The 27883-nt window shown below is 44.5% G+C and overlaps 1 protein-coding gene and 1 pseudogene across 1 annotated transcript; one reads left to right on the plus strand and one right to left on the minus strand.

Annotated features, from left to right (window-relative positions):
* Positions 1-8983: 8983 nt before the first annotated feature.
* LOC101388433 (protein S100-A8-like) lies at positions 8984-9402 on the minus strand (annotated as a pseudogene).
* A 14081-nt stretch (positions 9403-23483) lies between these two features.
* On the plus strand, positions 23484-26410 carry LOC147917931 (protein S100-A9-like). The gene is made up of 3 exons (XM_004436049.3): positions 23484-23590; positions 23973-24134; positions 26064-26410. Exons 2-3 carry the CDS (start codon positions 23988-23990, stop codon positions 26292-26294), a joined length of 378 nt encoding a protein of 125 aa, XP_004436106.3. The 5' UTR covers positions 23484-23590; positions 23973-23987; the 3' UTR covers positions 26295-26410.
* The last annotated feature ends 1473 nt before the right edge of the window (positions 26411-27883 follow it).

The raw sequence follows: 27883 nt of genomic DNA on the forward strand, positions 1-27883 counted from the left end.
CACTTAGTTCCTTTTCTGGGGTTTTGTCCTCTTCCCTTACTTGGAATGTATTCCTTTGCCTCCTCATTTTGCTTCTTTCCCTGTGCTTGGGTCTACGTATTAGGTAGGTCAGCTACGTCTCCTGCTCTTGAATAGGCGACCTTATACAAGTGATGCCTTAGGAGGCCTGCAGTGTGCTTCCCTCAGTTCTCAATGTTCCAGGGGTGACCCCTATGTGGGCTACATGTGTCCTTCTGTTGTGGTCTGTTTGCTCTCCCTGTAGGCGCACAGGGAGGCCGAGTTATGCTCCTAGTCAGCTGTTGTAATGCTCAGCTGTTTGTAGTTTTTGTGGGCCCTTCAGTCTCTTTATCAGGTGTGGGGAGCCCAAGCACAGTTGGTTGCAAGTTCTAATATCACATTTGTGTTGCAGCATTTCTTTTAAGTGAGTAGGCCCCCAGTGTGGCAGGTTGTTAGGCTCAGGGGCTTACAATTGCTATAAGCCTCCAGCCTTTAAATCTCTTGTCAGCTTTCTGAGGATTGCAGCTAGGTGGGGCTGGCCTCAGGCACAGGAGCTTGCAATTGTATCAGACTTTGGAAGGTGGGGCAAACCCCCTATGTGGGTATTTGAGAAGCACAAGTCTTCTGCAGCTGACAAGCCCTGCCGCCCACAGGTCCACACACACAATCAACACAGTCCTGCCCCATGTGTGTGCCCCAATCTCCCGAAGCGGACCCAGTCTCTCCACGGCAGGATCTCCACACACTCCACCACTGCCCCACACTCTCCACCTGCTCCTTGTGCACTCTCTGCCCACTGAAGTCGGTTTGGTTGCCAGGCTGCAGAGAATCTAATCACAAATCTATGCAGGCCCACAAGTTGCCTGAGGGCTTGTTGTTGGGCAGGGCCAGTCTCTAGGGTGGGCTACCCACCCTGGCTGAGCTGGATTAAATTGGTGCTCCAGTGGGTGGGGCAGATCTGGGCTAGCAGGCCCCAGGGAGGACTCCAATGGTGTCTGTGTCACAGCACGCCCACACCAGGCCACTACAATGGCCGCCACCAATGTCCCAGTCCTTGCGGAGGTCTCACCCCTCACCGAGATGCACTCAGGGCCTATCAGGTGAGTCTCTTTTCACCAAAGCACTATGCACCTTTCTTTCTGGTGATTTTAGGATGCTTTCTGAAACGGGTGAGTTTGCGCATGGGCCTTTTAAGAGCCGGTTTTACTTTCTTTGTGAACCAGCTTTTCTGGGGGTACTCCCCAATGTTTTAGTAGCAGGCAAAGTCAGATATTATGCCACTCGTCTCGATTGTGCTGGGTCCACGAAATGCCTACAGTTGGGGCGCTCCCCGGCTCAGGGCCCTGCTCCTCCAGGGAGGGCTGTGTACCTGTGGGCTGTTCCCGGGCGGCTATGAAATGCTGCGGCTTGTGAAGGTGGCGTTTTTTTCTCTCCAGAAGGGAGTTTCTGTCTCTTCCACCTCAATTATGATTGTCCTTTGTTGCAGGAGTTCCTCTTATCCAGTTTTCAGTTCTGTCTCAGGGGTAATTTTTCCACGAGTAGTTGCAAATTGGCTGTGTCTGTGGGAAGAGGTGAGTTCTGAGTCTGCTTACGCTGCCATCTTGACTTCTCTCTCGAATTTCTTCCTTTAAAAAAATCTTAGTTCTCTCTCCTCTTCTATCTGAACCATTTCTCTATTTCTATCTTCAAGCTGGCTAATTCTCTTTTCCATGTGGTCTGCTCTATTTCAATGCTTTCTGCTTTATTTTTCGTCTCATTAATTGTGTTCTTCATCTCTAGAATTTCTGTTTTATTTATTTTTTTAGAGTTTCAATCTCTTTGGTGAAGTAGTCCTTCTGTTCACTAATTTTATTCCTGAGGTCATTGAACTGTCTTTCTGAGTTTTGTTGTAACTCTTTGAGTATCTTTACACCAGCTATTTCAAATTTTCTGTCAGTTACATCTTAGTGGTCTGTGAATTCAAGTTTGGTTTCTGGAGATTTGTCATTTTCTTTCTGTTCTACTGTTTTGTTATAGTTTTTCATGGTGCTTGATGAGTTGGTCCTCTGCATTTGTGGTAATAAACACCTTTCTTATTTGGGTAAGGCTTTAGTTAGTTTGGTCTGAGCTGCTTCTGGTTGTAATTTGAAAGACTGCACTTTCTGCCCTCCACTGCCTCTGCTAGAGGCATTGTCAGTGCCCACCGTGTGCTGCTTGTGCCTCTGCGGTTGCTGGTGTCTTGCTGCTTGCCACGTCACTGCAGTCGTGGGTGTCGCAACTGGGGTCACAAGGCTGCGAGTACCTCTGCTGCTTCTTGGGTCACCTGGGTCTTATGTTCTGTCACTGGCTCTCCATGGGCTCGGGTGCTGCTGGCATGTGTACCACCTGCATTGCTGCTTCTGGGTTATCTGGTGGTGCTTCCAGCACTGTTCCCGAGGTGCAGTGTTCATGGGTGTTGCTGCTGCCGCCTGGGGCCTGGACTCTTGTATGCTGCCACAGCTGCTGGCAGGGCTGGTGTCAGGGGTGCCACCACTGGGGGCCGGATCTTGGGTACTGTTGTGGCTCCTGAAGTTTCAGGTCCTAGATGCCTCCTGACAATGATGGGGAAGGGATAGGGCCTGAGCTGTGGATGCTGCTGCTATTCCTGCGGTGTCTGGTCTCTGGTGTCAGTGCACTTTTTGAAACCTCAGTTCAGGGCGCCACCACCAGTGCTGGGGTATCTATGTTTTGCATCACTACTGCTAGGGGAGAGGGGCTGTGTTGACAGCACCGTTGTGTTTCCTGAAGCCTCAAGTTGTGGGGACCACCCACCACTACTGCTGAGGGAGTGGGAGGGGCTCAGCTTCAAGTGCTCTTGCTGCTCCTGCAGCCTCTGGTCTCTGGCACTAGTGTGCTTTTTGAAACATCAGGTCAGAGCACCACCGCCACTGTTGGGGATATCTGCATTTTGGATTGCTGTCACCGGGAAGTGAGACAGGGGACTGGTCCCCTAGTTCCACTGTCTCCTGGAGGTCCAGTCCACCCACCTTCAGATGTACAGATGTATGGATACTCAAGCATTCTGGTGTGCTGTGCAGGGAGTCCTTGTTGGTCAATGGATGTCCTCCTGATTGTAATGTAGAAGGGAGAGACAAAGGGAACAACTCACTCCACCACGATGCTGTCATCACTCACCTTCTTTGCCTTTAAAAGCCCTTGACTTTTACTCCCAAGCAGGACACTCTTTGTGTTTCTACCTGAATCTGTGGTCCCAGAATTGCAATTCTTTGATTCCAAATAAATGCTTTTCCTCTTAAACTGGCTTCTATTTCTGCAGGTTGACATATGGTATCAGAAAGTGGGACCTCAAGAGATCTCACCTTCATGGACTGGCATCCCCTGGAAACTGGTTTGGTACAACACGAGCCCCCTTGTGTACTCAGCTGCTTCCATGGGCAGCCAACAGCTCTGATTGTGGGACCTCTCAGACTCAGGCCTCCCTCCCCTTTGGCTGAGGTCAGTGCCTTTGTTTGGGATTCTTGGGCCAATAGCACAATTTGAGGTTGATCAACTAGGAACCAATTGTCTCCAAGCCACTCACGGCCATTGCCATCTGAAAGAACTTCCTTGTGTGGGCCACCTTATGGTGACTCATGGCTATTGCCCTTTGGAAGGGCTTTTCTGCTTGATTTGGCCATGTCTGCTGCTCTCGGAGGGTTTATTACCTATCTGGTGAGTGCTCACATTCTTTCTTTTGTGTTGTTTGTCCAAGCAGCTGTAGCAAGTTGGTCAAAAACACAGGTAACCACCTGGGGCTTGCAACTGGTGTCTCTTTGTCTCTTTGTCAGGGCATGCTTTCACATGGGAGTTTCATCTTCTAAAAACTCCCCATAAGTTCCCCCCTTTGAAGTCCGTATTGGTTTATGTTTGAGAACTTCAGTACTTCCTTTTGTAAATTTTTGTCCTGGGGGACAATAATTCTAAAGATGATTTAAAATTACCGTGGCCACTTTGGGCTTCAAAAACTTTTCTTTTTTGCACACTAGATTTGAGAACCATAGGTTTAAGACCAGAAACAAGATCTTTAATTTCTAAAGAGTGAAGCGTTCTCCCTTCCTGCACACCTGCTTAAAAACTATGGTCCCAGAGGCTGTAAATATTTACAGAGAACAGCAAAATCTTACTAAGCTTTTCTTCATGTCCTGAGAACTTGGGTTGGTAACCTTCAAGTTGGGGTCCCCAAAATATAGTAGGACAGAAATGTGGGTTGCACCCCATTTGTGGCCAGGTATGACTGGGCATAAATGGGGGTTAATCTCCATTTGTGGTAGGATCCTAACAAAGTGCTTCCAATTACGTTGGCCATTAGAAAAAAATGTTCCAATTAGAAAAAATCATTTAAGAAGTGCACTTAAAAGCAAAGACCTCCAAATTCCAAAATACCCTTATTGAAAATTTCATTGCAAAAAGCTAATAAAATGTAAGATATAAGAGGTACCTAAAAGAAAATACTATGCAAAAGTCCATTAAGTTAATGCCTTTACAGACACCCCCATATCTGCCTTCAAAGGAGGGCCCTGTATGGGCCCCTTCCGGATTAGTGAGACTCTGAGAGATTTTCTGGTTAACTACTACGTTATTGTCTTAAACAGTCAAGAGGAAACTAAAAGTAAAAATTAATTGAGTTGTTTAATACTGCCAGAAATATTTACTGTTTGTCCCAGCTGAAACCTAATAAGATATTTGAAAGGATTGAGTAATTTATGATCAGAAATTTGGCAAAATTGAAAGCTGAAATTCAGAGCCTGCTAGGAGTTATTTTTCTAGGCTTTCCCCCTCAGCTAAAAAGTATATACCCAGAGAGAAAGAAACAAATTAAGGATAATGTAATTGGATAGGTATGTCAGTCTTTTGATAAGCAACTAACCTCTCCTGTTTATCTCAAAAAGCTTGTAGCCTCTCTGGGAACTGTTATCTAGATCATCCCTGATTCCTAAGTCTGAAGGGAAAAAAAAAGGAGGAAAGAAGCTTTTGGAGATGCAGACTGCTCTGGAAGCACTCTAGCCCAAAAAATCTAAGAAAAAGTTAAAAACCGGAAGGTATAAGGCCTCTGTTTGCATTTGTTTGTGTGTTTATGTGCATCTATATAGGAATGTTATAAATATGTTACTTTCTACCTCCAGATAGTATTATCAAGACTAGTTTATGAAAGAGCCCTATTTAATTGTCTTGAAAACAAACAAGGGCTATATAAATTGAGAGTACTCTCAAAAAGAAATATGACAGAAACTAACCCAAATGTTTTTCAAGTTAACATGATATAGAATAATCCTTGGTAAGTAAAAGCTTATTTAAGTTTGTTGGTTGGATTGAAACAGGTATGTCTTCAGAATTAACAGCTTTGGGTATGATGAAGACATGCAGCCATTATTCTACCTGGGTTTACCAGTCATATAAGCTCATGTTATCTCTGTTACAAAGTTAGTCAGCTATAAAAACAATAACTTAGAATGATAGCTGATTTTTGTGGGCAATCTAAACATAATTATTAAGAACATGTAAACTAAATAGGTAAAAGTAAGATAAAAAGTTTTTGGGTGAACTTTTAAACAATAATTATGTGTTATGGCATATGTATTTAAAAATAACTTCAAAACATTTTGGTAACTCAAAACCTTAGAGTTTTGTCAAATTAAGTAAAATGAGAATAATTTATTGACTATCTAGATCATTTCCAAATAAGATAAAAATTTAAACATTAATTACTAAACATAGGTTTATCTATATTGGGCTTCTTATTACAGAGGGACAAAGGATGCTTGAGTCTATTAGTAAACATGTCTTGTGCCACATAAAAATATTATGCTATGAGAAAATGTATGTTTTCACTAAAGAAGGTATAAAGAATGGAGTTTTTTTTAAGAAAGTAAATTTGCCCTAAAGTAAAATTGTTTATGGGAAAGAGTAAAGGACAAATTCTGAATGTGAAAAGAAAGTTATAGAAGATTTGTGGCAGAAGAACCCTGAGAAAAGAGTTTTGTGCATGATCAAGTTGGCTAAGATTGAAATGAATTTAATTAAATAAATGAGTTTTAATATCAAAAGGAAGCTGGCACAAAATTAGAATTTGTTTCTTTCTCTCTTAAAGGACCGTTTTCTTGTATTTTTAGTCTGCTCCTGATAAAGAAATTATCAAGTTTTTCTTTATCTTTGAGTAAGTCTACCTAAAAGGCAAAAATTCTATGTTTTATAAAAATAATTTCTTGTGTTCAGAAAGCTGAGGTCTCTCTATTGTGAGAGCTAAGGTTTTTCAAAACTGCTTAACTCTGTGTTTGCCTTTAACATCTTCTGTTGTCACTTTGGTTAAATGGATAGCTACACATTCTTTCACAGTGACCTATGATCCTATTTGACCCAATGTTTTAAAATCTTTTGATATTTTTGACTAACTTCCCAAAATTCAAAATAAAAATAAAGTCTTTTTTCTTTTTTTTTACCTGAAAGTAACTTTGAGAATTTAGAGCAGGTCCCTGAGACTTCTCAAAGAATTTGTTCTCTTCTTATAAAAAGGGAGATATTAAACTGATTAGGCTTATTTGGGATGTGAGAGCGCATGGGAAACATTGTCACATAATTGACACTAAGCCACCTTTATGGATATCCTTGTATGCATATATGGTATTAATATGTGTTCTAAAAATTATATGAAATTCCTAAAAGTCTGATATGTCCTGTTATAATGTTATCAGTCACAATTCTAGTTATTATCTTAAATGTTGTATGTCACAGAAATAACCAAATTTCCTTGTCAATTGCATTGTCATCAAATTTTTAACCATGCCATTTTAAGTATTCTGTCATTTACAGACAGTTATTGTTTTACTCTGATGCCTTTGCAAATACGTTTTATCTTCAGAGAGAATCATGGAAAGGACTCTGACACTTACTTTAGAATACAGGTTTATGATAAACTTTTAGATCATAAATCTGAACTGGGTAAGAAATTATGGAACTCTAACAGAGAGACTGATGGCTTCATAAATCTACTAACAAAATATCAAGAACTATTGTTAATTATATGGGACTACATGAACTGAGGAGGATGCTTTAATGTGTTTTTTTGCATATTTATAGAAATCATTTCTCTTAAGCTATAAACAATTTGATAAGGTACACCTTTGTGAACAAGACAAAACATTTACCTTTTCTTTATACCTGATCCCTCTAGAATTCAGAAAACATCAGGAATAACCACCTAGTTGAGATCTATTCTCCAATTTGGACTTAGCATTTTGTTTATTATGATAGGAATTCTTGTTGTTGTAAAACTTTCTCTTTTTCATAGCTCAGTGTTATAAAAACACCACTAGGATAATGGTCACTCAGTGCTTTGAAATGATTGCTGAGGCTTTTGAATCTTCTTCACCTGAGAAACTTTGAGGAACTACAGACAATGTTTGCCCCTAAAGCAGCTTGATGGTAAGGCTTTTCTCTGCTCTGGCACTCTTGTTGTTCAAATGTGGTGTAAGGTTCCTAACAAAACCACTTTTCCTCCTAGGTGAGACAAAATATGCCAAGAACGAGCCTGCCTAGCAACAAGGGACCAACAATGCTTGGATGTCTTATCAGCAATACTTTCAAATGGTTGACCAGTGATGTTTTCAAAGGAAGATCTTGGTCAAAAGGGGAAAATGTCAAAATTGTGGACATATAGTGGAGCCATTATAAAATGGAGTCAGAGTTGCCTTTCCACAGAAACTGCTTTGCTGTCTTGAACCTTGGACTGGGGCAAACTTTTGGACTGGCCAAAATGGCAATTGTTTTACAAGTCAGTAGAAGAATGAGCATTGTAATCACAAAGACTGAGTATTGTGGACTTGCTGAAGGTAGCATCAACAGTCAATCAATGTTTGACCAAAATTAGTTCTCTGCCTCCAACTTAAATTAAAATTCTTTGTAATACAACCCCCCTTCTTTGCCTTAACAGCCTCTGAGTTTTACTCCCAAGTGGGACACTATTTCAGTCTCTACATGAGTCTGTGTTCCCTGAATTGCAATTATTAGATCCCAAATAAATGCTTTACTTTGATTAGGTTCTGTTTTTGTAGGTTGTTAATGGAAACTCAGCTTGGGGGTTGGGTTCTGGTGAGAGATGCCCATCCATCTTCTGGCCTCCCCATTTGCCCAGGCCATTGGACAATCCAGAGTAATGATGGGGAGGTTATTTTAGATAATTCACTAATCACCAGAGCATTTACCCCACAGAGCAGCATTTGAGTACCCTATTCTTTGAGTTGAGTTCTATTAATGTATTGGCCTATCTGCCCATTCATTTATTATTTAATGAAGGTGGGAGGTGAGAGTGGAGAGAGAACAAAAGCTTCCAAAATCTCTAAGGAGAAATTACAAGTGTGGGATCAGGGGACTATTAGTGTACCTAATGTAGGACTCTCAACATCCACCTGCAGTCACACCACACACAGAATCAGTCTCTGTCTCTAGGTCTCTCTGTATTTCTGTTTCTCTCTCTCTGTCTCTCTGTCTCTGTCTCTCTCTCTCACACACACACTTTGATGTAGTTATCTCCCTAAGATCCCAGGAGCCACATCTATGAGTTTTAGATGCAAATTAAAATTTAGTTTAGAGAACTCGATGAGTTTTCCTTACATCACCCTGTTCCCATATCATCCATTTGGGAACAAGTAGGAAAATCATCAGCTACAATGTCTTGGACGTTTTAGAATCCTTAAGTCCTGGAACAAATGACTCAGGGACGTGGGGCTGGAAGAGACTCAGAAATAGTTTGGGGAGAACACGAGGAGGAAACAGACAGCAGTAAACACCGAAGGTTTCCAGAGATGGGGAGCAGGAGAGAAGAGAGGCCTGTTTTTCTTCCTTTGGGTTTTCCAATCCTACCTCCACCTGCCAGGGACCTCATTCCACAAGAGAAAAGCTTGAGACCAAGAGAGGCCTGAGGTATCTACTACTTTATTTTTCCATAGGGACAAGTCCAGGGTCCACAGCTCTGCTACACATTGTGGCTCTCTCTATGGGCTTTCAGGCCCACCTTGATCACAAGGATGAGGAACTCCCTGAAGTTAGTGGACCCTCTGTATTGATGTCCAGCTCTGTGACCCATGTGTCTGCATCCTTTTTCTGTGAAGGTTGAGGAGGAAGAAGCCAGAGTGTAAAGATCTCAGGGAGAGCTGAGGCCTGGCTGTCTCCAGAGGGCAGCATGGGGGAGCAGTGACCCAGCACCTCATCAGAGCCAGGCAGAGAACTCCGACCACACCTGCCCCTCCTCACCTTTGTGTAGCAAGGACACTCTGTCTCTAACAATCTTTTCAAGTCGTCCCTATAGATGGAATGGTAATTCCCTTTCTCCAGGGAGTACTTGTGGTAGACATCAATGAGGGAGTCCATGGCTTTCTCCAGGTCTGTCAGCATGGTGCCCAAAGATTTGTCCCTCGTGGAAGAGAAGGCAAAGGGGAATCCAGGGTGGGGATGGTGCCTCTGCCCATAGCAGAGTGGACTAGGGGACTATTCAGAAGGTTCATACCCCAAGTTATGGCTTTGTCCTGGCCTGCCCCATCCAAATTACTGAACCCAGCAATGGCTACGGCTATGATGGCATAGGCTGGGATGATATGGATAGTAGTGTGGGAGGAGGTAGGGTAACACACACACACACACACACACACACACACACACACACACACACACACACAAAGCAACTGCTAACTCTCCCTATGCCCTCACCCTCTGCCGAAGAAAGGACCAGCTTGGGAAACGATTATGCCCTCACCCGAAAATGCTAGATGACTCAGTTCTTTCTTTTTCCCTGTTTCGCTCTCTTCTTCGGAGCTCTGGAGTTTGGTCCAGACCTCCGTGAAATTTCTCTCCTCTCTCTCAGAGAAGGCTGCTCCATTCCCTGGCCCTGCCTAAAGGAATCACAAAGTGTGTGGCAGACAGGGACGATCCCACTTACCAGGTCTCCCCAAAACAGAGTTGACAGAGGATGTGCAGGGCTGAGTGTTGGCTCCCTTTCATGGCAGCTGGGCTTGTCCAGCTGCCCAGGGCCTCAGGCCAGCCGGAGTCACCTGCTCCCTTCCCAGGTTGCTACGCCTCTGTTTTCACAGCCAAGCGAATGGGGCAACCACTGTGCAGGATGAAAATTTCTGGTGGTGGGAAGTTAGACGTGTGAGTGGAAATTGGAAGGTAGTTGTCAGGCAGCAGTGCCAGGCAGGAAGTCGCCATGGTAAGGACTCTTTTTGGGCCACTGGCATCCTCTGGCTTGGCCAACCATGATGCCCACTCCTGAGTCATCCCTCCTGGTGATGATTCTAATCCAGTGCATTGTGCCCTATTTGTGGGTCTCTGAAATAGAATTGAAGTTGAATGCCTCGTTGTTAGTATATGTGTATAAGCACATTCCTCCATGGTTTCATTGGATTCTTAAAAGTGTCCAAGACCCCTAAAAGATTAGGAATACTTGTTCTAGGTCCTGGGTTTAGAAAGGAAAGGGGGAATATTTCTATTGTTGTTGTTTTGTGTGTGGTTGGACTCAGTGGGGACGTGTGTTGCTTAAGGACTAAACTGGTTTCTCTCCTGCTGCCCACACCCCTTTACAGCTCTCCTGCTCTGTAAGCTGGGGGTGCCCTGTGACCTGGTATATGGAGGCTGGCTTGGGGTCCCTCTGCATGTATTAGGCACTGGGCCACTGCATCAACACAGCAGGGACCCTTCAACCCTCACTGGGATGATTGTGTTCTCCACCCTAGGGTCTTGACTTGAGCCAAGTTCCTCATGGTTGTGGCAAGAGTCATGAAGGGCATGGTGAGGATCTGGAATTTGGCAGTTAATGTCTAGCAGCTGAACAAGAGAGCTTATGCCAATGAAAAAGCCTTCCCCTACATCGCTCCACTTGGCAGCCAGAACCATTCTGGTTGGGTTCAGATAGCAGCCTGTCTTCTGGCTTCCTGACTTGGGGAATCCAGCCTAACTTCAAAAAGGTTGAAGAGGCGAGGGCAAGCTACCAACTCTTGTTGGGCTCCTGTGGGGTGTCAGTGTGAAAGGAACAAACCATCTCAAACCTGGAAAAAGACAAAATGGTGATTGCTTACATCCTTGATCTCATGCCAGAGTCTGCTGAATAGAAGCAAGCACTTGCTACTGGCTAATCATCCATCATCTGGCACTTTCAGGAAGTCGAATATGGTCGGTGCAGTATATTTGATTAACAAGTCACAGTGAATAAAGAAGTAGACAGTTTATATCTGCTTGACGGGGTGATATGATTTAATAGCCCATAGAGATGTTAAACCTCTAACTGTTATTGTTTTTATTGCCCTGTTGAAAGTTAAAAGAGTCTTAGATCTAGCTTAAGAATTTTACTTTGGCATTCCTTTCCTGACTTTCTTTGCATGTTCTCAAATATTCTTCAAACCAGCTTTAAAATATCTCTTTTGCTGATTCTCTCATTAATGAATTAAAACAAAAATTTTGACATGGGCCCACTCTGTTTGTTGATAATTTTGTCTTTTGGCAGTAGACTTTGGGATTGCCTATCTCATTTACTTCTCATAACAACCCACTGAGAGAGATAATTACTCTTTCTGTGTTGCATATGAGGAGATTCAGAGAGGTTAAAAACCTTGACCAAATTTACTAATCTGGCAAGTGACAGAGCTGGGATTAGATCCCTCACTGTCTCCAGGCAAGAAACCCTGGTTAAGACACAATGGTCTCTTCTAGCGGGCTTCCATCCTGTGTGCAGAGGACCCAGCCTCCCTCTGCCAGCCTTTCTGGCCTCTATGTCTTTACCTCCTACAGGGTCTTTGCCATCCATGAGTGAGTAGCAAGGCACAGCAGGTACCAGAGGAACTTCCATCTTGGGCACCCCTCCTCTGTCCAGGACTTCACCAGGCATGCCTCAGGGCCTGGACTACTGTGGGTTTTTTTTTTCCTGGTGTGAGCAATCCTCTAGTCAACGATCAGAGAACAAGAATGTTGGCATTCTGATTTCCCTAAGCTTTTAGGTGTTGTCCCAGTAACAATTCTCCCTCCCTTCCAGGGTGGGGAGGCTTCTTCCAGTCTTAGGAGCTGTGGAAATTCTCAAGAGAACAATTCTCTTATTTGCAAAATCACGGTCTGAACTGCCTGCTAAGGTCAGGGCACAGGCCTTTGGCAAAAGACCTCTTTCACAGGATCTGTACCCATCCTTCTTTCAGTGGCCAGGAGCCTCCTCCCCTTCCTCCAGAATAGGCCTTGTGAGCAGCAGAAAACATGGCGCTATCCTGCAGCCAAAGCACATGTAGAGGCTCGTCATCGACCCAGCCCAGCAAAGGCTCCATCCAGGTCAGCTTGCTCAGCAGCTTGTTTGTCTGTGGCACAGTTTTTGGCAGTGCTTTCTAGAGGGAAATATCTACCCAAAATACGATGCTCTGGATTTCTTTCCTGCTTTGGTCCTAGAACCCTCCTTGATAAAGTGTATTTTTTAAGAACTAATCGTAAATATTGTACTTAATGTAGAAACGTTGGACATTTCTTTTTAAAGACAGGAAGAAGACAGGATGCTCCTGACACAGAGGGGACAATTTCCCCCCATCCCCTTTGAGTTCTTTTGGCTGGTCTAATGATTAAATTCACACAAGACAGATTGACAGGAGACAAAAAATCAAATTTAATTTGTGCGTTCAGAGGTCCCATAGAAATGGGATACAAGAAGTGACCAAGGCAAGCAGCTTTTATAGTTTTTAGAGAAGAACAATGAGTTTGTAAGTATTGAGAAGACAAAGAAACTTAGGCTTTGGTTGCTTAATTCATGAGGATCCAAAGCAGAGTTTGTTGACACAGCCTTCTTGGCCCTGAATTCCCCATCTCTGGCTATCAGGATGTCTCTCTACCTCCTGGTACACTGAGGTCATGTTTCCACAAGGGAGAAATATTTCCTGCTTTCAAGGGGAGACAGAGGATCGTCAGAGTGCCCTTTTTGCACCAGCTGTTTCTCAAGTAACTTTAGTTCCAAATAGTCAATATGCCACTGTGGCACATCTTGGGGCAGTCTGCCCTGAGCCCCCACACACCCATTACCATTTCTATTTAACATTTGTGTTGGAGGCCCTAGCCAGTGTTATAAGACAAGAAAAATAAATGAGAAGTAATGGGAGCTCTGGAGGCATTGGATGTGTGGAATAAATGAATACCCTGCAGGGCACTCTCGTTTCTGCGTTTCATTTCTCTTTCTGAATAACTGCTACTTTTGCAGTTTTTTTTGGAAAGTGCCCCAGACAAGTTGGACTAGTTCTTCCCCTGAGTCTATGAATGTCTTCACTGGAAAGCAGATTTACTTGCTGGTAACTCTTAGATTTCTCCGTAGGCTGAATGGGCTCTCCCACAACCTGCATCTGGAAAACCAGGCTTGGAGCAGGACAGATGGTACCACACACTAGGACACTGGAGACATCAGATACTCTGAGTCCCCTCCTCTAGGACAAGGTTCAGAGATTTAGAAATTCACAGTCTGAGGCAGGGACCTCAAGAATCATTTCTGAAGCACTTCCCTCTTCTGATATCTGTTCTGGGTCTCACAGAAAATTCACTTTTCAATAAATTCAAAAACCACTTTGCTTGCCTTTTTTCCTCTAGAATATTCTGCCCATCACTCTGTGCTGTTGAAGCGTTTGAAGATGTCCTATAGGAATACTTCAACTCAGCCCACCCCAGCCTTGACATTTGGTGGTCAACATCACATCCAGCCCTATCAACCACTCTTGTGACACCATCACAGCTAGAGTCTCAAAAAGCAGCTGGCTCCAATTCTTGGGCAGTCAATTGATCCATGAGATAAGAGTCTTCCACAGAACCCCCAAAGGCAACATTATTGTTTGATTAATCACTTGTTTTTTTTTTTAAATTTATATTTTTGTTGATGTCATAATAGTTTATAAGATTGTGAAGTTTTAGTTGTACATTATTGTTAGTCAGTCACCATATAAATGTGTCCCTGCAACCCTTGTGCCCATCCCCCACCTCCCTTCCCTCTGGTAACCACCAAACAGTTCTATCTTTCCATGTGTTAATCTTCCACATATGAGTGAAATCACGTGGTTTTTGTCTTTCTCTGTCTATCTTATTTCACTTAACATAATACCCTCCAGGTCCATCCATGTTGTTGCAAATGGGACAATTTTGTCTTTTTTTAATGGCTGAGTGGTACTCCATTGTGTATACATATATATATATATATATATATGTATATATATCTTCTTTATCCAGTCACCAGTTGAAGGGCACTTGGGTTTCTTCCACTTCTTGGCTATAGTGGATAATGCTGCAATGAACATAGGGGTGCATAAGTCTCTTTGGATTGTTGATTTCAGGTTCTTTGGATAACTAGCCAGTAGTGGGATAGCTGGATCATAAGGTATTTCTATTTTTAATTCTTTTGAGGAATCTCCCTACTGTTTTCCCTAGAGGCTGTGCCATTTTGTGTTCCCACCAGCAGTGAATGAGGGTTTCCTTTTCTCCACAACGTCTCCAATATTTGTTATTTTTTGTCTTGGTGATTATAGCCCTTCTAATGGGTGGAAGGTGATATCTTAGTGTTGTTTTGATTTGCATTTCCCTGATGATTAGTGGTGTTGAACATCTTTTCATGTGGCTATTGGCTATCTCTGTATCTCCCTTGGGAAAATGTCTGTTCATATCCTCTGCCCATTTTTTGATTGGGTTGTTTGCTTTTTTGTTGTTCAGTTGTGTGTGTTCTTTATATATTATGGAGATTAATATTATGTGATTTTCAAATATGTTCTCCCAGCTGGTGGGTTGTCTTTTCATTTTGATCCTGGTTTCATTTGCCTTGAAGAAGCTCTTTAGTCTGATGAAGTCCCACATGTTTTGTTTTTCTTTTGTTTCCCTCGTCCATGTAGACATGGAATTCAAAAAAATCCTTCTATGACTGATTTCAAAGAGTGTACCGCCTATATTTTCTTCCAGGAGTTTTGTAGTTTCAGATATTACCTTCAAGTTTTTGATCCATTTTGAGTTAATTTTTGTGTATGGCGAAAGAAGATGGTCTACTTTCATTCTTTTGCATGTGGCTGTCCAGTTTTCCCAATGCCATTTATTGAAGAGACTGTCCTTTCTCCATTGTATGTTCTTAGCTCCTTTGTTGAAGATTAGCTGTCCATAGATGTGTGGTTTTATTTCTGGGCTCTCAATTCTGTTCTATTGATCTGTGTGTCTGTTTTTATACCAGTACCATGCTGTTTTGATTATTATGGCTTTGTAGTATATTTTGAAGTCAGGGATTGTGATACCTCTAGCTTTGTTCTTTTTTCTCAGGGTTACTCTGGTTATTCAGGGTCTTTTGTTGCCCCATACGAATTTTAGTATTCTTTGTTCTATTTCCGTGAAGAATGTCTTCGGGATTCTGATTGGAATTGCACTTACTCTGTAGATTGCTTTAGGTAATATGGACATTTTAACTATGTTTATTCTTCCAACCCATGTGCATGGGATATCTTTCCATTTCTTTATGTCACCATCGATTTCTTTCAATAATGTCTTATAGTTTTCATTGTATAGGCCTTTCACATCCTTGGTTAAGTTTATTTGTAGATGTTTTATTCTTTTTGTTGTGATTGTAAATGGGATTGTCTTTTTGAGTTCTCTCTCTGTTAGTTCATTATTAGAGTATAGAAATGCAACTGATTTTTGTAAGTTGATTTTCTACCCTGCAATTTTCCTGTAGTTGTTGATTATTTCTAATATTTTTCCGATGGATTCTTTAGGGTTTTCTATATATAAAATCACATCATCTGCAAACAGCAGGAGTTTCACTTCTTCATTGAATATTTGGATTCCTTTTTCTTGCCTAATTGCTCTGGCCAAAACCTCCAGTACTACGTTGAATAAGAGTGGCAAGAGTGGGCACACTTGTCTTGTTCCTGTTCTCAGAAGGATGGTTTTCAGTTTTTCCCCATTGAGTATGTTGTTGTCTGTGGGTTTGTCTTATATGACCTTTATTATGTTGAGGTACTTTCCTTCTATACCCATTTTGTTGCAAGTTTTTGTCACAAATGGATGTTGGATTTGTCAAATGTCTTCTCTGCAACTATTGGGATGATAATGTGTTTTTTTTTTGTGTGTGAGGAAGATCAGCTCTGAGCTAACATCCATGCCAATCCTCCTCTTTTTGCTGAGGAAGACTGGCCCTGGGCTAACATCCGTGCCCATATTCCTCTACTTTATATGGGACACCACCACAGCATGGCCTGACAAATGGTGCATCAGTGCACGCCCGGGATCCGAACCCAGACTGCCAGCAGCGGAGCATGCGCACTTAACTGCTACACCATGGGGCCAGCCCTGATCGTGTGGTTTTTATTCCTCGTTTTGTTAATGTGGTGTATCACATTGATTGATTTGCAGATGTTGAACCATCCCTGTGTCCCTGGTATAAATCCCATTTGATCATGGTGTAAGATCTCTCTCTCTTTTGTTTTTTGTGAGGAAGATCAGCCCTGAGCTAACATCTATGCTAATCCTCCTCTTTTTGCTGAGGAAGACTGGCTCTGAGCTAACATCTCTTTCCAGTCCTCCTCCTTTTTTTCCCCCCAAAACCTCAGTAGATTGTTGTACGTCATAGTTGCACATCCTTCTAGTTGCTGTATGTGGGATGCAGCCTCAGCATGGCCAGAGAAGTGGTGTGTCGGTGAGCACCCGGGATCCGAACCCCGGGCCACCAGTAGTGGAGTGCGCGCACTTAACCACTAAGCCACGGGGTCGGCCCAAGATCTTTTTAATGTATTGCTGTATTCGGTTTGCCAATATTTTGTTGAGGATTTTTGCATCTATGTTCTTCAGCAATATTGGCCTATAGTTTTCCTTCTTAGTATTGTCTTTGCCTGGCTTTGGTATCAGGGTGATGTTGGCCTCATAGAATGTGTTAGGAAGTGTTCCATCTTCCTCTATTTTTTGGAATAGTTTGAGAAGGATAGGTATTAAATCTTCTTTGAATGTTTGCTAAAATTCTCCAGAGAAGCCATCTGGTCCTGGACTTTTATTTTTTGGGAGGTTTTTGATTACTGTTTCAATCTCTTTACTTGTGATTGGTCTATTCAGATTCTCTATTTCTTCTTGATTCAGTTTTGGGAGCTTGTATGAGTCTAAGAATTTATCTATTTCTTCTAGATTGTCCAATATGTTGGTATATAGTTTTTCATAGTATTCTCTTATAATCCTTTGTATTTCTGTGGTATCGGTTGTCATTTCACCTCTTTCATTTCTAATTTTATTTATCTGAGTCTTCTCTCTATTTTTCTTGGTGAGTCCGGCTAAGAGTTTGTCAATTTTGTTTATCTTCTCAATGAACCAGCTCTTTGTTTCATTTACCCTTTTTACTGTTTTTTTTTTCAATTTCATTTATTTCTGCTCTAATCTTTATTATTTCCCTCCTTATGCTGACTTTAGGCTTTGTTTGTTCTTCTTTTTCTAATTTTGTCAGGTGTAGCTTAAGGTTGCTTATTTGATATTTTTCTTGTTTGTTAAGATGGGCCTGTATTGCTACGAGTTTCCCTCTCAGGACCATTTTTGCTGCATCCCATATGAGTTGGTATGGCGTGTTTTCATTTTCATTTGTCTCCAGATGTTTTTTGATTTCTCCTTTAATTTCCTCAATGACCCACTGGTTGTTCTGTAGCATGTTGTTTAGTCTCTAGGTCTTTGTCACTTTCCCAGTTTCCTTTGTGTAGTTGATTTGTAGTTTCATAGCATTATGGTCGGAAAAGATGCTTGTTAAGATTTCAATCTTCTTAAATTTTTAGAGGTTTGCCTTGTTTCCCAACATATGGTCTATCCTTGAGAAAGTTCCATGTGTGCTTGAGAAGAATGTGTAATCTGCTGTGTTTAGGTGGAGTGCTCTATATATACCTATTATGTCCACCTCATCTAATTTTTCATCTGAATCCACTATTTCCTTATTGGTTTTCTGTCTGGGTGATCTATTCATTGATGTAAGTGGGGTGTTAAGATCCCCTACTATTATTGTGTTGTTGTTAATATCTCCTTTCAGGTTTGTTAGTAGTTGCTTTATGTACTTTGGTGCTCCTGTGTTGGGTGCATATATATATTTATAAGTGATATGTCTTCTTGGTGGAGTGTCCCTTTTATCACTATATATTGTCCCTCTTTGTCTCTCATTACCTGTTTTATCTTGAAGTCTACTTTGCCTTACATAATTATGGCAACACCTGCTTTCTTTTCTTTGCCATTAGCTTGAAGTATTGTCTTCCATCCTTTCACTCTGAGCCTGTGTTTGTCTTTAGAGCTGAGATGTGTTTTCTGGAGGCAGCATATTGTTGGATCTTGTTTTTTAATCCATCCACCCACTCTGGGTCTTCTGATTGGAGAACTCAATCCATTTACATTTAGAGTGATTATTGATATATGAGGGCTTAATGTTGCTATTTTATTGCTCATTATCCAGTTCTTTTGCATTTTCTTTGTTTCTCAACCCATGTGGTTCAGACTACCAATTCAGTTTGGTAGTTCTGTATGATGGTTTTCTTAGTTCTCTCTTTATTTATCATCTCCGTCTCTCTTCTGATTATTTGTTTAGTGGTTACCATGAGGTTTGTATAATAAATCTCATAGATGAGATAGTCCATTTTCTGATGGCCTCTTATTTCCTCTAAGTTGATTCCATTGCTTTCTTCTTCCTCTTCTAAGTTATTATTGTCACAACTTATTCTGTCTTGTGTTGTGAGTTTGTGTTTAAAGTGGTGAGATTATATTTATTTTTGGTGTCTTCCTTCTCTTAATCTCTGATGTTATAATTAAGTGTTTGCTAACCTATTCTGATACAGAGCTGGATTTTTTCTGATTTTGTCTACCTATTTTTCTCCTTGCTCAAAGCTTTGTATTCCCTTTCTCTTTTTTTCTTTTTTCCAAGCATTAGGGCTTTCTTGAGCATTTCTTGTAGTGGGTGTCTTGTGGCAATGAACTCCCTTAGCTTTTGTTTATCTGGGATAGTTGTTATTTCTCCATTGTATCTGAAGGATATTTTCACTGGATAGTATTCTTGGCTAAAAGTTTTTGTCTTTCAGAATTTTGAATATATCATTCCACTCTCTCCTAGCCTGTAAAGTTTCTGCTGAGAAATCTGCTGAAAGCCTAATTGGAATTCCTTTGTATGTTATTTTTTTTGTCTTGCTGCCCTTAATATTTTTTCTTTGTCATTGACTTATGCCAGCTTTACCACTATAAGCCCTTGGAGAGGATCTTTTTTTCTTGATATATTTGGGAGATCTACTGACTTCATTCACTTGTATTTCCAGCTCCTTCCCCAGGTTTGGGAAGTTCTCATCTATTATTTCTTTGAACAAGCTGTCTGCTCCTTTTTCCATCTCTTCTCCCTCTGGAGTACCTATAACCCTTATGTAGCAGTTCCTAATTGAGTCAGATATCTCTCAGAGAATTTCTTCATTTCTTTTTAGTCTTAGTTCTCTCTCCTCCTCCATTTGAAGCATTTCTGCTTTCCTATCCTCAATAATGCTAATTCTTTCCTCCATATTATCAGCTATGTTCTTTACAGATTACAGATTTTTCTTCATCTCTCCCATTGTGTTTTTCATGTCCAACATTTCTGATTGGCTTTTCTTTATAGTTTCAATTTCTTTTGTGAAGAAGCTCTTGATTTCATTAAATTGTCTGTCTGTATTTTATTGTAATTCGTTGAGCTTTCTTATGTTATCTATTTTGAATTTCTCTTCTCTGTCGTTTAGGTTGTAGATTTCTGTGCCTTCAGGGTTGGTTTCTGGGTGCTTGTCATCTCCCTTCTGTTCTGGAGATTTAATATATTTTTGCATGGTCCTTAGGAGTGTGGACTTATTTTTCCTCATCCTGAAAATATCTGGTTGCACCTGCTGCCACTAGGTGGAGGTCAAGAGCTGTGTATTCTGAGCCCACTGCAATCTGTGGGTGCTCTTGCCAACCAGGTGAGCTGAAGTGTGGCTGAGCTGAAGCAGTTGAGGCTGAGGGATGGCTGAGCTGAAGTGCTGGGCGGGCGGAAAGGGGTACTGACTTTCACCTACCGGATCCCAGGGGCTTCTTGCTCTTCCCTCACTATCTGACTTCCTGGGGTGCTAAATTGATGAAGACACCCATGCAACAGTTCTGTTCCCTTCATGAGGGAGTTACCCACGAGCTGTGAGGGAACTTGGAGAGCAATGGTTTTCAGGTGGAGGACCATCCCTCTCCCATCTCTCTGAGAGCCGTGTGGTCTCGATCTCAGGGTTGCTGTCATTGGGGAAGGAAAGGAGTTCTCCTTATGTCCTTCCACTTCCTCTGGGGGTTCCAGCACCTCCGTCTTCAGATGTAAAGCTACGTGGGTCTCTCAACATCTTTTGTGTTGTGTGAATGTCCTCTGTTGGTACATGAATGTCCTTTTTGTCATATCTTAGAGGGGAGAGTTTAAGGGGGAAAGCTCACTCCACCGTGATGCTAATGTCACTCTCCCTGCTTTTTTGTCTTTTTTTTTTTTCCTGCAGGGAATTATTTGCCTTGAGCTAACATCTGTTGCCAATCTTCCTCTTGTTTTTTTTGCTCCCCAAGACCCAGTACATGGTTGTACATGCTAGTTGTAAGTCGTTCTAGTTCTTGTATGTGAGCCACCACCACACCATGGCAACTGACAGACAGGTGGTGTGGTTCTGCGACCAGGAAGCAAACCTGGGTGGCTGAAGTGGTGATCACCTAACTTTAACCACTTGGCCATAAGGGCTGGCTCAGTTATGTGTTTTTTATTTTCCCAGTTAGTTGCTCAAGCTCCCACATCTCCTATTAGGAGGATGCCTGCTACCTCCTTCCTAAGCCAAGGGCTCCCTCAGGCCAGTGGGGGTCTGGGGATCAATTCTGCTCTCATGAACTGGAGGACAGACAGTAGCGGTTGCCTCTGTTTGCTATAGGACTGATGTTGAAGACCATCCACACAATTCTGTAGAGGATACTTGTCCATCCAGCTGCTGGGATGCCTCTATAAAGCCCAGGCTCAGCGGTGCTCTGTGGTGGGAACAAGTTCTGCTCTTTTGAGTTCCTACTCTGATGCTCAGGACTTGTTACCCAAAATACACAGAAGGCTGGGTCTGGAAGAGTTTCCATCAGCAGCTCTTACTCTCCCTGTGCCTCCTTTGTTACTGGATGGTCTCCCCTTTCCCTCACGGTAATTTGACTTCAGGAAACTTTTACTGCTCGTGGATCCAGGTGGGCCAATATGTCTCTCTTACATCATCTATCCAGGAGATTTCTTTCCCCCCAATTGGCCAACAGCACTGCTGACTGCACACTGGGGGTCAGAGGGCAGGCATCTCAACACCACTGCCCAACAGAGGAACACAGAACTGCTTCAAGATAGCTCTCTGCCTCGCCTACTCTGAAAAACTTGCTGCAATTCTCTCACCAACAAAACCATTCCCAGCTGGTCAAGCATCTGCCAGTAGATGGTCTCTGTTATAAACCTTCCTTGCCCCAAAATGTCTATGGAGTCCTTTAGAAAAACAGAAACCTCTCCCACCAAAATAGCTTTATTGAGATATAGTTCACATACCACACAATTCATCCAGTTAAAGTGTTATACAGTCCTTTTAAGATGATAATTGACTCTTTCCAAAGTCTGTTCTGCAAGAGCAAGGAAGGTGTGCCTTCCTGGAGACCAGCTCACTGTGAGGTTGGATTCTCCTGGGGCACCCCAGGAACCAGGCAGGGAGCCTGAATGAGAGTGGATTTCCTGCCACCCCCTTCAGGGAACTAATTGCTTACATTGATACACCAACCCCAACACCTGCCACTCAGTCTAGTGGCATCTCTGATGGTCCCATCCACCCTAGGGGTGAATAGCTCCTGTTTTAAGCTTTAAGCCAGTGGTGTGGTGATTTGGATTTGGACACAGCGTGGGCTGGTACCCAGACCAAGTTTTTACCCACAAGTTCTCATCTGCAAGGTGATAGGCTTCCCCAGTTCTGGGGCTCCTGCAGGCTGAGAAGGGGCTGCCATTGTTCTCTACCTAGGAAACTCTCTCCCTCTCTTCATTCTTGGTGGTAGGATGCGAGCTGTGGGAGCAGAGTTCCTTTTGCATGGCCATGGGAGAGGTGTCTGGCCGTGTCTCCCCGTCCTGATTTTTTAACCACCTTCCGCTAGTGTTTCTGCAGCTGGGGGCAGGCAGTTAATACCCTTAAATTAACTAAGCTGAATCCTTGTGGGGTGGGGAGCTCCGCGCTTTCATCTCCTGTGGGCATTAGCCTTAATTTCTGGAATGCTAAGGCAGATATACAGAATGGGGTCAAGTCACCAGAAAATGGCCATCTTTCCCACAGGTCAGGTGAAAGGATGGCTATTTTTATTTTCCCAAGGATCTTAGAGGTTATCTCAGACACAGCCCCTTCCCCAGACCCAAACTTTAGAAGTTCCCAATGGATAGATGCTCTGATTAGAACTCATAGTCCCCGGTGGTGCCTTGGTTTGTACAGAGCCCTTAGCCAGTCTCTCAAATGAGAAATGTCCTTGTTTCTTTTCCCACTTGCTATGGATCAGTGCATTCTCCCTTCTGGAATTAGCCTCAATGACTCCAAGAGAGTTGGAATCCCTCTGCACCAAACCCTTTGTGAAGGTGGCCCTGCCATGACTTGGCCTGCCTCATGCACCGTTGGGTCTGACACCTTCTCCAGGAGCTTGCTGGAGCACAGGATCTGTCAGCATTAGTCGTCTTCCCAGGTTTCTAGGAATCCCACGGGGGCCACATAACTCTTCATAGCTCCAAGCACACATTGTGTGGCCTCTGCTTCTCCACCATGATGATGGAGGCTTTCTCTACATGAAGCCCATGAAGGTCCTGTGGGCCATCTCATGACCTCCTTCATCTCTGCATTTCTCTGATGTCTGCCACTCTCACAATTTTCAGCCAAGTTCCCAGTCCTGCCTGGAATGCCTGCTCCCCAAGGCTATACCTGTCAAATCGTGTCAACCACATCCCTCCTGGAACCTCACTGGCCCCAAAGTCTCCCCTGGGAGTTGGTTCTGAGCTATAGGGTGTTGTCATTCCCAGTGCACTCCTGGCCCAGGTGGTGGGGCAGCCCTTTCTTGTCCAGGAAGAGGTTCAGTGTCTGAAGAAATTCAGAGTCTGAGGTAGAGACGCTAACAAATCATTTTGGAACCACACCTGACTCCTCTGCCTGCCTGCCTAGCGCTTTCAGAGAATTAGACTTTTTAACAATCAAAAATTTTTTAATTTCCCTTCTCTGCTTTCTGGAAAATACTGGATATGTCCATTATCTGTCTTGGCTTGCTCAGGGAGGGCAGGGGTTGGGGTGGAGGGGAAGTGAACTAACCAACCAGCTTCCTCACAAACCAGCTGCAGGCCCTGGCCAGGAATTTCACAAAGTGGCAAAAGGAGCTATGTAACATTTCCTGTTCTGACCTAGTCCCCTTCCTGCCGGTGACAGCCCAGCTCAAGGTTACCACACTGCTCATCTGTGAAGCAACCTTCCGGTGAGAGGGCTTAGTGTCCTGGCAGGGGCAGCCTATAAATGCAGGGCCTGCACCGCGCTGTCAAACCTCTCTGTGTGGCTCCTTGGCGTGGGTAAGTGTAGCTGCCAGCTACCCAGGGCAGGAGCCGACCTGCCCGCTTTCTGTACTCCCCCACCATGTTCCTTTCAAACAATCCTCCTCTTGGAAGCCCTTCCTGATTGACTTGCCCACTCTAAAGCTTCCTTCACATTTTCTTAGGTCATGTTCTCCTGGAGCCTTCTGTCCTCAAATGCTCTGCTTTCGACTTTCTCCTGATATTCTATAAACCATTCTCCATGTGTGGGAGATGGTTGTCTCCCAGCTCAGTTGCAGGCCATGCTTTCTTTTTATTCTGTGTTGCCCCCTTTATTCCTGCCAGCAGCCAGCGGGAGGTGTCATGGAAGCTTGAGAGCCTTTTCTTCTAAGCACCTGAACCCTTGCTTCTCCATCCTCAGACAGAGTGCAGGAATATGGCGGAATTGTCCCAGATGGAGAGGAGCATAGAGACTATCATCAACGTCTTCCACCAGTATTCTGTGCGGCTGGGGCACCCGGACACCCTGAACCAGAAAGAATTCAAACAGCTGGTGCAAAAAGAGCTGGCAAACTTCCTCCAGGTAGGGCTGGATTCCTGTCAGGCCTGACCCAGCCTGGCAAGAGTCTGGGCTAAGGATGAAAGATGGGGTGCAGTCTGCAATTGTTGAGGAGAAAATTCTAGCTCCTTCAATGTACCCTCCAGAGGCAGCGGGAGCCCTGTTACTGGAGGTGTTCCAAGTCAGATGGCCTGAGAGAGTCAGGAAAAGACTGACTGACCGAACGTGTGCTGTGTGCCAGTAAAGGGCATGTAGTGGCGAACAGAGTCCCACTGTCCCAACAGGAGAGACACACAGCAAAGATGTTGACCAATAAAGAGCACAGAGAAATCCAATGTCAACAATTGTCCAAAAGAAAACAAGTGAGGGCAATGTGGGTGACTTGGGCTGGATCGGGAGAGGTTACTCATTAGATGGACAGGAAGGGCCCTGCTGAGGAGATGATATTTGAGTTGAGATGAGACGTTGAAGAGGGAAGAAACTGGGGATGACCTTTGGCAGAAGCCAAGAAGACTCCAAGCCTCAGATGGGACGTGAAGGAGAAACCTGAGATGGCTTTCTAATCCTAAGGGTCTATGGTAGGAATCGTGTCCCTAGGGGAAGCACCCAGCCCAACATTGCATGTGCTAAGCTCTCAGTACCACGTGAGTTTATTTCCCTGGTCTGAAAATGATTAGGCAGTTCTAGGACAAAGGAGGATTAGTTCCACAGGATCTTTTAGTTTTCTTCCTAAATGTGGGGACTTTGGGGAATCAGAGGCCTGGATAAGAAGGGTAGGACATTGGTTCCCAGTCTCAGTTCCGATCCTGGAGCTGCTGGCCAGCCTGGAGCCCCTCCTCATCTTGGAAAGGTGGAGAAGTGCAGGAGTAGGAGGTATTAGGGATGCTAACAGCTCCCCATAGCGGTGGATCTCAGCAAGATGGACACTGGCTCAGGGCAGATGAGAGGGTACAGCCAAGAGGTTGTGTGGGCAAGGCTTTTCTCCGTGTGACCCATATGCTCACACCAAGCCCCTACGTCCTCTACCAGAAGCAGAGTGATAGGCCAGAGGGGAAGCTGGGACCTGGGCCATGGGCTGCTCAGGAGTGAATTCTCTTCCTGGGCGGCGATGGCTGAAGTGCAGGAAAGCAGACCGTGGTGAAGTGCTGCAGGAGCCGGAAGGGCTGGGAGATGAGCTGGGCACCCCATGTTCTGAGGAGGGGACTTAGCTGAGGTGCCCCCACCAGTGGGTGGCAGAGCCAGAACCAACTGGAGCTCCCTTCTGCCACGCCTGGATCCTTCACCTCACCTCACATCACCCTTGCATACTTTATCAGTCCCTTTGGGGTCCACGCAGCACCCACACTGCTCTCTGTCCCCACACGAGATCAGAACCTGCTTGTTTTCCTCAGGTACTTCCCACGGTGCAGGTAGACGTGAGTGTCACTAATTAGTGACCCCGAGAGGGCAGGGAGAGGAGGGAACCGAGTGGACAGGAGTGGAGGGAAGGGGACAAGACTGCGCTCTGAGTTGGATCAGAATGTGCATTAGCATTCTCTGCTCCCAAGACCCGTCCGTCTGCAAAAGCTCATGACCCTTTCCAAGACAGTTTCTTCAATCTTCCTTAAGGAAGGTGCCAAGTCTCCTGTTAATATTGTCATGAGGACCCAATGAGGTGACATTTCTATATTTACTGATTGTGTGACCTCGGGCAAGTCACTTGACCTCAGTGTCTCTTCTGCAAATTGGGAGAATCACAGCTCCTGTATTGTCTGCGTGATGAGTGGGAAAGTGTCTGGCACACGCTCAGCATCTGCTACACTGTGGGAACTCAGCCATGGTCATTTTTAATTTTTGAATTGAGGTTCCGGTGCCAGGTGTCCCTGTGCCTTTGCCATTGGGTCATTTGCTGTGTTTTGTGTCCCCAGCCCTGGTCATGCCCTGCCCTGACTGTCCTGTCGCCCCCTCCCACAGAATAAGAAGAAGGATGAGAGAGCCGTAAATCGTATCTTGGAGGACCTGGACACAAATGAAGACAAGGAGCTGAACTTCGAGGAGTTCATCACCCTGGTGGCCCGGCTGACGGAAGCCTCTCATGAGACGATGCATGAGAATGCCCCTGATCCATATCACCACAGCCATGGGCCAGGCCTTGGGGAGGGTGGCCACTGCCATAGCCATGGTGGCCATGGCCATAGTCACTAATCAGGCAGCCCGGCCGCCTTGCCCTTTCTCCACTAGGGACACAGTGCTGTGTGCCACACTGCATGAGCTGTGGGCCTGGGGGATGGGGGATGAAATAAAGTCTTCCTCCAAGGCGGTGCTCTGTGTGCTTCTTCCACCACTCCCTACCCAACCTGTCCTTCCGGGAGGTCTGGGCATTAGACAGCCCTGCCCCTTAACTGGGGCTCAACCATTTCACTGGGTAATAACAAATGAGAAGCAGTGATAATGTGGGTCTATTCGGAGCCCCATGGGCTCACCTCCCTGACTGTTTCCTCACCTCTGACTTCAGGCCCCACTGCTCAGGTCCCAATCCCCTGCCTCAGCTCAGGACAACCTGTCCAGCCTGTCAAATTTGCTCTTGTCACCATAGAAAGCAAAAGGGGTTTATCCCTTTCCCTCCACATTCCAGCACCCCCTGACCCAGCCCCAACCCCCTCTTCACCCAGGATGTCCACACAACCCTCTCTCTCCTAGTAGAATCTTATTCCTCTGGAGGTCTTCCAGAAGTGCACCTAGACAGGGCTGTGTCTGAGGAGCAATACTGGAGTCTGGGCAGTGTGAACAGGGACATATTGGGTGTGTATACCCACAAGTACAGTTCCGTATCCACAGGAGCAGTTGGGTATCTCTTAACCAACCTAGCACACTCACCATGGATACCGGGGCAGGTGCACATATGGATGAAGGTTGGGGAGTCTGGCCCCAGCGCCCAGCCCCAGCAGGATGGGAGAGTGAGAAGAGCACCTGCCTGCCCCTTAGAAGAAGGAGCTCCAATCCTGCTCCACAGCTACAAGGCTCAGCCACCACATGAGGAGGTGGGACTCTGGGTCCAGAGAGCCTTTCTGGCCTAAAGATTCTGATTCTAAGCCTTGAGGGGAAGCTGACTTCTCTGGGTGACTGAGGTTCCTCCTGTCCCTGGTCAGTAGCTGAGAGCTGAGGCCAGCAGGGACACCTGCTCCTCTCTGCAAAACCTATAGCCGGGCCTGGCTCCCTGCTTCTCACAGAGGCTGCTGCTCCCGCCTCAAGCAGCCTCCAGACCCAACCACTCATTTCAGAGACATCCAGGTGACTCCTATGCCATCTCTCTCTGCCCTCAGGCCTGAGAGCATCACCATAAAGTCCCACTCTCAGGTTATCACCAGGCTGGAGTGGGCCTTCCAAAAACCAGAGCCAAATCAGGGGTGTCTGCCTTGCCCTGTGCTTGCAGCAGAGAGAAGACTCTGACAGAATTAGGATTTGGGGGAGACAGAAAAATACTGACAATCATCCAGCCCCTATGTTACAAATGAAGAAAACCAGGCAGAGAGTGGAGAAGGAGTCCAGAGTCATATGGGGTAGAGCTGGTCAAGATAACGTGTAGAGAAAAGGGCCGTGAACCCCATCTTCTCCATGGGCTGGATCTCCAGCTCCTTCTCTGGTTCTGAACACGAAGAAAGGAGCAGCCAGGTCAGATTTTGGCTCTCCCACACCGCCTGGCTGTAGCCCGGTCCCCAGGCTGCATGCAGTGGACCATATGGGGCGCTGCTCTAAGGTCCCAGGGCCTCTGCTGTGGGTACACGGATTTATGG

This window comes from Ceratotherium simum, chromosome 2, assembly GCF_057802395.1.
Source record: "Ceratotherium simum simum isolate JZ-2026a chromosome 2, ASM5780239v1, whole genome shotgun sequence".
NCBI classification, from domain to species: Eukaryota; Metazoa; Chordata; class Mammalia; order Perissodactyla; family Rhinocerotidae; genus Ceratotherium; species Ceratotherium simum.

Bases quoted from the DNA above. Each gene is read 5' to 3' on its own strand.
- LOC147917931 (XM_004436049.3), top strand. From the start codon at position 23,988: ATGGCGGAATTGTCCCAGATGGAGAGGAGCATAGAGACTATCATCAAC. The intron at 24,135-26,063 runs GTAGGGCTGGAT...CCCCTCCCACAG, and splicing joins AGCTGGCAAACTTCCTCCAG to AATAAGAAGAAGGATGAGAG.